General features: G+C 38.1%; 1 protein-coding gene across 1 annotated transcript; it reads right to left on the minus strand.

Moving 5' to 3' along the window:
• Window positions 1-2902: 2902 nt before the first annotated feature.
• Window positions 2903-9452, minus strand: DUSP12 (dual specificity phosphatase 12). Its single transcript, XM_030847407.3, has 6 exons — window positions 8983-9452; window positions 7911-8024; window positions 7702-7820; window positions 7214-7310; window positions 6720-6906; window positions 2903-3749 (listed from the first exon to the last, which is right to left on the minus strand). Exons 1-6 carry the CDS (start codon window positions 9363-9365, stop codon window positions 3588-3590), a joined length of 1062 nt encoding a protein of 353 aa, XP_030703267.1. The 5' UTR covers window positions 9366-9452; the 3' UTR covers window positions 2903-3587.
• Between the last annotated feature and the right edge of the window lie 1049 nt (window positions 9453-10501).

Here is a 10501-nt window from a genome sequence, read left to right on the forward strand (position 1 = left end):
AAAAAAGAATTTTTCATTTGTCCTGTATAATTTCTCACTTTGTGATTCTGCTGATTGTAATATCTAGGGGCTTGATTGGTTTTGTTTTTTTGTTTCCTCATTTGTTTTTGCAAAATTTTTTTCTGGAGATTTTTTTTAAATACAAGGAAACATTTTCGATTATCATTAAGAAATGTGCTGTTTGTAGTTTTCTTCTTTTATATGCACATTAAGGAAGCTTCCTTCCATTCTAGTTACCTTTTTTTTGTCATAAATGTTGAATGTTATCAAATACTTTTTCTTTCATTTATTCATTTGCTTTCAACTTAAACCCTTGGCAGAGAAATAAAATTTGAAAGAATTTTATGTCTAGATCCATACCTAGGACTTTACTCTGGCATCTGGTAATGTCTCTTCCCACAGGTTAAGAATCCACGATGCCAAAGTGATGTGCTCAGCCAGGACACGTGGTCCCTTTCTAGACACACTTCTGACAACCAACTAGCCCAAATAGCTCCAAGCCTTGCTCAGGCCTCTGACAGAACTGTGCCAATACTGTATGCCAGGAGTGTAGACAGAGCTTAGAAATGTGAGGTGGGGAGTCCACATATACATATACACCAGGGTCCGCATGAACAAATCCAGGGGTGGGAAAAGGGGGGCAGTCTGTAGGTCAGGGGCCAACTCTCAGTGCATTGCCATATTTTGTCATGAAACTCCATGAAGTCAGAGAATTCTAAATTCAAACCTTGTCTTCCAGGTCATTATGAAGATATATTTGTCAAGAGAACAAAACATTTTAATAGTTTGGTAGCTTTATTTATAACTTTGAAGAGAAATAGAATGTAGGCCTCAATTTGTACCCTGCAAATGTTGGTGGGATGCCTGACTAGTGAATTTATAGCTTAGTTAAAAACTGCATTTCATCAGTACTATTAGATTTTACAATCTGATTGACATTTTTAGTATGACATCTTTAAGACAAATACCACCCTGAACAGTGAGCCCAAATATTAGAATATAGAGGTTAAAAGCTCAAATTTTGGAGTAAGCCAAATCTTGCTTCTAATCTAGGTTCATTTGCTATGTAACTTTGAGGAAGTGACTTAATCTTTCTGAGCCTCAATTTCACCTGTAAAATGGGAATAATAGGATCTATCTCATGGCTGTTTTGAGGATTAAATCAAATACACATTAAGTGTTTAGGATTGTGACTGGCAGGTAAGTGCTCAATAAACTGCAGCTATTTTAAGGGAAAGGTTTTTTCTTAAGAATGCTAATTTTTTAAAAATATTTATTTATTTGGCTGCGTCGGGTCTTAGGTGCAGCACGCAGGATCCTCTCTAGTTGTGGCGCACGGGCTCTAGAGTGCATGAGCTCAGTAGTTGTGGCATGTGGGCTCCAGGGCCTGCGGGCTTTGTTGCTCCGCAGCACGTGGGATCTTAGTTCCCCAATCAGAGACTGAACCCACACCCCCTGCATTGGAAGGTGGATTCTTAACCACTGGACCACCAGGGAAGTGGTAAAGGTAAGGGAAAATGTTGACTGCTACTAGCTAGGCACTATACTAAGTTCTTTATCTGCAGTGTATCACAAAAATCCTTGTAATAACCCAGATACTACTGTTATCTCCATTTTATGTAAAAAGAAATTAAAGCTAATGCAAATGATCTTTCAAACAACCCTGTCAGGACAGCAGAACATATATTAATCCCATTTTGTGAAGATGAGAAATGACTCCCAATTTTCAAAAGACCTGCTCACTTCCAGGAAGATGGTGATCAGTAGAGCCAGAATTATTAGAGCCGCTCTCTGACCTCTACTTCAGTACTGTTTTCACTGTACCACACTGCCTCTGAAGTAAGGTTAATATTGCTATTTTCAACAAATGTGTAAATTCAAATGTTTTACATTGATATTCCTAAATATTAAAAAGAAAGGATTCCTTTTTTATTTTGAGAACAAAGGCATAACGGATTTACCCCACCCCCAAAATAAAACATTAAAAGACTTCAAATCTGAAAATCTTGCTTAGTGGATGTTTCACAAAAGTTCAAAATTTACATAAAGAAAAGTCAGGTATCCCAGAATCATTCCTCATTGGCAAATACCGATTATCTTTCAAAAAAAGAGACTATTTTGTCAATGTCTCCTGGCTAGCATATAAATTACAAGGCAGAGATTTTATCTCGTTCGTTCAATATATCACCTAGAATCGCGTACGTAAAAGGTGCTTAGTAAATATTTACTGAATTAACAATTATAAATTCAAATAAAATCTATGTCATTTTCTCTGTGATAGATGCCACAGTGTTATACATAGGTATTAGCTTGAACCATATACAAAACTGCTGCTACTCAATTACTTTTCACCTACAAAGAGGCAATTTCATATGGTTCAACCTAATTGTTTTTAAAAAGCTTTCTGGAGTATAACATTACAAAGTAAAGAAGTAAACAGGTATTGTGAAAGCTAAGACAGAAGTGGAAAAATTTTTTCTCCTAAGAAAAATTTATTATACGAAAGCTGCCAAAGGCTTCAGGTCCTATGCTGAGATATTCTCAAGAATCACCTATAACACTCCCACACTTTTAAAGAGGATCATGATTCACATTTTTTTGCATTTAAAATAACTCCCGTTTTGGTGTTTATGTACATATACACTCACATGTGTAAATATGAAAAACATATTAAGAACATGGACTATATTTCTCTTTATTAGCTAATTCTGATTTAATGTAAATGTTCAAGTATCTAATTAGGTATAATTCTAACTATTATCAATGAGTAAAATAAATTCCAGTCTCCAGAGATCACATTAAAAACCTAATCTGGGGGCTTCCCTGGTGGCGCAGTGGTTGAGAGTCTGCCTGCTGATGCAGGGGACATGGGTTCATGCCCCAAGAGGCCTGCGTACCGCAAAAAAAAAAAAAACTAATCCGGACATATTACCTTTTCCAATACACTAACACATCAGGCTAAAAAAGGTGATTGATATGTAGTTACTCCACATTTAATTTTCTTCATCATTAGAAATATACCTAACATTAATACATTTCTTTAAGTAGATTACTTCAAAAAGTATCATAGGAAAACCACACTTTAGTCAGTGTTTTACTGATGTCCTTTTCTTCTACATTTCCAAGAAAAACCCAGACTAATGTAGCTTTACTAATGTCCCTTAAAAGAGAGAAAGAGAAATGTCAAAATATGTCCAAACAAATCTGCTTTACATTTCTAGAAATAAAAGAATGTCACTTAAACATGACAGTTTCTAATTTTTATACATAATTTTGTCCATCTAGACCTTAAGATTACATAACTAACATTCCAAAAATCACAACTTTTAAATATATATGAAATAAAGAAAGTATCTGGGTTATAAAAGATTTTAATATCAAATAAAGTATAATTTACATGATTAAAAGGTTTTGATTTCCATTCTACTTAGTGTAAGAAGCTGACAAAGAATAGTTTCTAAGTCAAATGATTTTTATCTTCTCATATTTCAAATGAAATGTTAATGGCCTAAAACTAAACAATCTGCCATGAATGACAATAAGCAAGGGTAGCACATATCATCAGCAAGTTATCAAATGTCACAAGTTCATATTTTTCTTGTTTGTGATCCCCAAACTGGCAGCATTTTCATTTCATCCACTCTGTTCTTATGTATTTGAAAAGCAGGTGTTATCCATCTACCACATGAGCACTGTTCACCATACCAGTTGAAAGAACCCAACTTGGCATTGCATTTGGGGCAAAGAAGCTGAAATAAAATAAATGTGTTACTTCATTCATTCACTTTTATACAAAACAAATAATTATCTTTGGTAATATATGATATAAAAACAGGTAAGACATGGCTCATACCTTCAAGGAGTTGATGGTCTAATCAGTGAGATGTAATGGCAATTTACTGTAATAGATAGTAGACTACAATAATTGTGTAAGAAGTATGTTGTACTCTGGGAGTTTAAAGGAGGAATAGATTAATTCCAGCATTAAGGGAGAAAGGTGAAGGTTGAGATGTGAAACAGAAGGTTTTGTGACTGTTTTGTGACTGTGGCACATGTGTTGACTTTTAAATCATCGACAAGCTATATAGAAAGTCTGGGCATAAAACTCAGAAACTAGAATTGATTACATAAATATCTTAAATTTTAGTTTGACAAAATATACCACATTCCTCAAAACAATTAAACATAGAGTTACTATATGATCCAGTAATTCCACTTCTAGGTATATACCCCAAAGAGATAAAAGCAGGAACTCAAACAGATATTTGTATACCCATGTTCATAGCAGCATTATTCACAATACTCAAAGGGAGGAAGCAACCCAAATGTCCATGGATAGATGAACGGATAAACAAAATGTGGGGCTTCCCTGGTGGTGCAGTGGTTGACAGTCCGCCTGCCGATGCAGGGGACATGGGTTTGTGCCCCGGTCCGGGAAGATCCCACATGCCGCGGAGCAGCTAGGCCCGTGAGCCATGTCCACTGAGCCTGCGCGTCCGGAGCCTGTGCTCCGCAACGGGAGAGGCCACAACAGTGAGAGGCCCGCGTACCGCAAAAAAAAAAAAAAAAATGTGGTAGCCTATACATAAAATGGAATATTATTCAGCATTAAAAAGGAAGGAAACTCTGATACATGCTATAACATGGATGAACCTTGAGGACATTATGCCAAGTGCAATAAGCCAGTCACAAAAGGACAAATATATGTGTAATTCCACTTTATGAGGCACCTGGAGTACTCAAATTCATAAAGACAAAGTAGAATGGTGGTTGCCAGGGCCTGGTGGGGGTGGTATGGGGAATTAGTGTTTAATGGGTATGGCATTTCAGTTGGGGAAGATGGTGGTGACAGTTGCACAACAATGTGAATGTTCTCAAGGCTACTGTTAAAATGGTAAATTTATGTTATGAATATTTTACCACAATTTAAAAAACCCACATTCACAATATATGTATGTCATTTATGCTGTATACCTTCAACTTATACACTGCTGTATGTCAATTATATCTCAAAAAGCTGAAGAAAAAAATGTATCACAAAGCTGAGATAAAAGCAACAGACTGGAGAAAATATCTGCAACATATTACACGAAACATTAACTCTAGACTATATAAAGAACTCCTACAAATCCATTAGAAAAAGACAAAACCCACAGAAAAATGGGCCAAGGACCTGAAGGAAATTTACTGTAAAAGAAAATATAAATGGCTCATAAGTATATGAAGATGTTGGTCTCAGTAGTAGTCATGGAGATTCAAATTAAAACATTTTAGGATTAACATTTTTCATCTCACAGACTGACAGACTGACAAAACCTTACCAATTTTACAATATCCATTATGTCAAGGGTATGGGGAAATGAGTATATGCATTCAACATTAGTGAAAGGCAAATTTGTATGGGCATTGTTAATGTCAGCCCAGACTATCAGTAATATTTAAAATGTACACACTCCTCAAGCCAGGATTTCCACTTTTAGGTATATATTCTACAAGAAAATTCAAATAAGTGTACAAAGAAGTATGCACAAATGTGATCTAGAATATTTCACAAAAACGCCTTTATCTTGTGTTTTCCGGGTTAAATAAAAGCAGCAAGGGAATTCCCTGGCAGTCCAGTGGTTAAGATTCCACACTGCCACTGCTGAGGGCCCAGGTTCAATCCCTGGTTGGGGAACTAGGATCCCACAAGCTGCAAGGCACGCCCCAAAAAACAATAAACAAAAGCAGCAAGGCAAAAGCACAAGCCACAAAAGAAAAAAACAGATAAAGTGGACTTCAACAAATAATATCATCAAGAATGGGAAGTGACTGCTGTACAAGGTTTATTTGGTAGCGATAAAAATGGTGATAGCTGCAAAAACCTCCGTGAATATACTAAAAACCACTGAACTGTACACTTTCAATGGGTACATTATATGGTAAGTGAATTATACCTCAATAAAGCAGCATTATCTGAAACCATGGGTTTGAATATAGGGTACCTCTTTCTAGGCAAGACACTAACTAATGCAAACTAAGTTTCCTCACATATAAAATGTGAATAGATATGTGCTCGATTTTATAAAGTTATTGTATTCTTCAAATGAAATAATACAGTGAAAAGGTTTCATAAAATACTCACCATACAAACTTATACAAACTTTAAACATCATTATATCTCAGATTTAGAATATCTTTAGATTAATATCATGTAAACCTAAAGGAGAATTGTGGCTGTCACAGGATGCTCATATGAGCTGCATTCTTTAGAATTAACAGGAAATGAAAAAAAATCTCACAACAAACATACAAAACTGAAAAACCAAGAAAACAAATACACAAAGCCAAAAGAGAAAAAAAGGAAGATTAAGAAGAAATTTAAAATCTAATTTTAAAATCCTTGATTTGCCCTACTTCTTACAAAGTTCAAGTTTTGTTAAATATATTCTAATTAGTTTGTTAGTCTTAATTTGAAAAAATACAAACAATACCCTTAAAAGGAATTAATTAACTTAGACCAACAGCTTTCCACCAAAAGTGGTTCACTATTTTACATCAGCTCGTTTTTATTTGACTAATTTATCTTTGATAAAGTCTTATCTATATTAGAAAGATATTAAACTTTAGAAAGAAAGCAGTTAAGATGGAGTAAAATGCTAGTTAAAATATGGTTTAAAATGAAAGGAACAAAATATAGATGACATAATAAAACCGTAGAAAGTAAAACGTGTTCTCACCTGTCCATCCATCACTCCCAACAAACTGGATTCCATCCACTGCACAGGTTCAATGAAATAAGATGTACACTGAGCCTGACTCCCTGTAGTAAGCATGAAGGATGGTGTCATTCTCTTATGGGCAAAGGCTATAGGACCACTTCCTTCATTATGATCCAAAATGCTAGAACTTCGAAATAAAGATCGCCTGCAACCCCCAAACAAACAAAAACATTAATGACTTGCAAAAGGATGAAAAAATAGATTAAATGTGCAGTTATTTCTTAGGGGGCAAATTAATATAACATTGATTATGCTACTTTAATTTTCAATAACTTCTACAAGTAACTGCATTACTTTTAAGAATTCATATTCTTCTTGAAACCAGATTTGAATATGAAATTTCTGTGTTATTCAATTAAATTCCTCCTACTAGATTTTAAGAAACTGAAACTTTCAGTACTTTTCAGCTACTGAGACAAAATAAAATCTCCAGAAGATACAAAATATTTTACCTGCACTTTCTACATTTGTAGAGAACCCCATCTTTCAATCCTTGTGTAATGGCGGATGGGTCAACAGCAAAGAGTTCTTGAGGTAAGTTCTGCAATTCTACATGACACAAAATGTATCCATTTGTCAAAATCAACTCTGCATTTTCAGACAAAATTCAGCTAATGTCAAATTGAGGCAAGTAGTGCTAACTTCAGAAATTAAAATATATATATATTCTCCATTGTTGAGAAATCAGGATGAGGTAGGAGGGCACAGTGATCAAGCCCTTGGGTTTCAGGTACAGAGTGCCTGAGTTCAAATTCAAGCCAGCCACTTACAAACCTCGTGACCCTGAACAAGCTATTTCTTGCTAAACCATGGTTTCAAAAGGAAATAAATACCTATCTCAAGGGGTCGCTGGAAAAAGGGATAATGCACCTGAAACATTTGGTGTCAGAGTAAACAGCATCTAGAAAGGACCAAACACATACTACCAATTATTACTCACCTGGATACTTCTCTGTAACCTTTTGTAAACGATACTGTTTATAAATTGCACTAGAGGTATCTACTTCACATCCCATTGCCTGGTATAATTTCAGTTGCCACTCAAACCCCTCATTCATCCTGCAAGGACAAACAAACATAGTTAATTTTTCTTTAAATAAATAAAATCACATCACAAAAGCAGAATTATTACTACGACAAAGAACTCACTTAGCCTCTGGTTTGATAGTCTTAAGGTTTTCATAGGCTTTTTCAAAGGTAAGTTGGTCAGTCTTCATCATAAAAGCAGTCATTACAGCCACACTTCGACTGACCCCTGCGTGACTGAAAAAGAAACCTTTAAAACATCAAATAGCAACAATTAAAAAAACCCAGCCCCCCACTAATGGTAAAGTTCAGGTCCACTTCTTGTCTGCTTCTTCTACTCAAATAAACCCTTTGCCTCTGAATTACTACTGCTGTACAAAAGAATTATTCCCTTATTTCCTTATTCATTTTGAATTCTGAACCATATGAAGGTATTACCTATTCAAAAATAATTACACTAATTTTTTTTAACATTTTATAATGGCTTCAGAAAAAATCTAAACTCCTTTGCTGGCTTTAAGAGCTCTGGAGATCTGATCCCAGACTTCTTTCCCTTTTATCACTACCTTATGTCCTTTATGTAATATTTAGAACAAATGCTGGCAGTAAAAGTGCTGGCTCAATAAATGTAAACTATCGTTATTACACTCTTTTTGCCATTGCTATCACCTACTCCATCTTTCCCCTAGGAATGGCTTAGGGATCCTTTACATCCTAACCAATTTTTCTCTCCCCAAATTTCCCCTACATCAGCCACCCCGCCTCAAACAAAAGCAATGAAAATAATTTCCTCTGAAGTTTGAATAACCTTAACCTTTGTTAATCTCTTACTACACACCTCGCATCCTAGTCTGCATTACAATAATCTGGGTATGTGTGTGGCCTCTCGTGGACAGATTTAAACTCTGTAAGTGCAGGGACTTTGTCATTTACCTGAAGATTCCTCCTACCTCCGAAACAAAACTCAGCGGCTGCAGGATGAACCAACACAAACTGAATGAATGAAAGCCTGCACGCCATCAGGGGCCCGCCTCCTGCCCGATCCTCTCTCAGACACAAGCCTGTGCGAGAGGGAGGAGGAGAAGGTTCTAGTGGCCGACAGCCCCTTCGTCCTCTTCTGGGGCCTGGGAGAAGGGTGAGGGGGGCAGGCTGGAAGCGTGGCGGGGTTGCTCTCCCCACGGACCCGGCCACTCACCAATGCACCAGCACCGCGCGGCCCTCGGCGCGGGCCTGGCCGATGAAGGCCACGCACCGGTCCAGATGGCTAAGCAGGTCGGTCTCGGGTTTGTCCAGCGCTGGCACGAAGAGACTCCGTAGACCCTCGACCCCAGCCCCCGTGTTGAAGTCGGTCTCCTCCGAGTCGACCGTCAGCACGGCCGTGATGCCCGCCTCCCTCAGGTGGTCCGGCTCCGCGACTGCCGCAGCTCCACCCAGGAACAGCCCCGGCCGCACCTCCAGCATGTGCTCAGCGGAGCTGGCCCGAGTCCGGCTGCCGGCCGTGCGCTCGCATCCATGGCTCCCGTACTGAGGCTCCAACATGGCGGCGCCCGGAGGCCGGACTGAGGAGGGCCCTACCATCGAGTAGGGGGTCGGCTAGAACGTCCTTCATCTAGGACCAGCCGGCCTGAGTTGCGCCGCCGCTTCCTCGTGGGACCAAGTCGACCGCGGGAACGTGGATTTACCGGGGGAAGGTGACGTTACTGCGGCTGGGGCGGAGCTAAACCCCGTTCAAAACCGCTTCTGGAGCCTTGTCTCTACCCGGCTCCTCCAACTTGGTGGGGTAGGATAAACTAACACTAATACAGGGCTTCTCAGGCTCTTAATGTTGAGGTTTTCTGGATTTTCTGCAGGAGCAGAAAATGGACTCAAACTGAAATGATGGTCCCACCAACTGAATCAGCAGCATAATTTTATGCATTTGAAATAAAACATTTTTTCAATGCTTATGAAGCCATTTGTTTGTAGTTCTTCTCTTGGGACTATTTTTCCTTTTTGTCCCGTTTTTTATTGGTATGTGAATCCTTTTCTTGTTGATGTATACTGTTCTATATATTTGAAGATATTAATCCCATGGTTTTGTGTGTCAGTGCCCTCCAGCCAAAGACCACCAAGAATCCACCTGTAGTTAAGTAAATTGGGTTTATTACTCAACCATGAACTGGAGAATTTCGGGAAATCTAGGTAAGAGAGTGTTAGGAAGATCCTATTACAGGATTTGAGCTTGTATTAGATGAGTTTGGGCTAAGGGACTAAGCATCTAAAGAAGCAGGACTTTGCTCTGGATTGGATGCTGTCAGGAAGTGGGGGTGATTCTATCACTGGGTATCTTAATAAATCTTACCTAAGGGAGGAAAGGCTAGAGAGACACTAAAGCTGTAATTGGTCAAGAAGTAGCAGTCAGTCATGGTCCTGGCATGAAGACCAAAACATGTTTGGCATTTTGAAGTTGGACAATGTTCCTGTTTTATCTGTGTTCAGACATGATTACGGTGGTCTTGTTTTTGTTTTAAGGGCATAAAAAGATTTATTACTCACATAATGAGGCTTTCTGGAGATAGCAGGGTGACTCACAAGTAGGTCCAAAAATGAATTGAGAAAGCAGAGACAGAAAACTGGCTTGGGGTTTTTATTGCTGTTAGAGTATGGGCCCAGAGTGAGGATTCCCACATGAGCAGGGAATTTCATGGTGGTCTTGTTTTTGTCTTTCTTCATCA

Source organism: Globicephala melas, chromosome 1 (genome assembly GCF_963455315.2).
Source record: "Globicephala melas chromosome 1, mGloMel1.2, whole genome shotgun sequence".
NCBI lineage: Eukaryota > Metazoa > Chordata > Mammalia > Artiodactyla > Delphinidae > Globicephala > Globicephala melas.

Excerpts from the sequence above, each read along its gene's own strand:
- DUSP12 (XM_030847407.3), bottom strand. The coding sequence starts at position 9,365 with ATGGTAGGGCCCTCCTCAGTCCGGCCTCCGGGCGCCGCCATGTTGGAG. Across the intron at positions 8,025-8,982 it reads CGCGCGGTGCTGGTGCATTG|TCACGCAGGGGTCAGTCGAA; the intron begins GTGAGTGGCCGG and ends TTTCTTTTTCAG. Across the intron at positions 7,311-7,701 it reads GGTTACAGAGAAGTATCCAG|AATTGCAGAACTTACCTCAA; the intron begins GTGAGTAATAAT and ends TGTGTCATGTAG.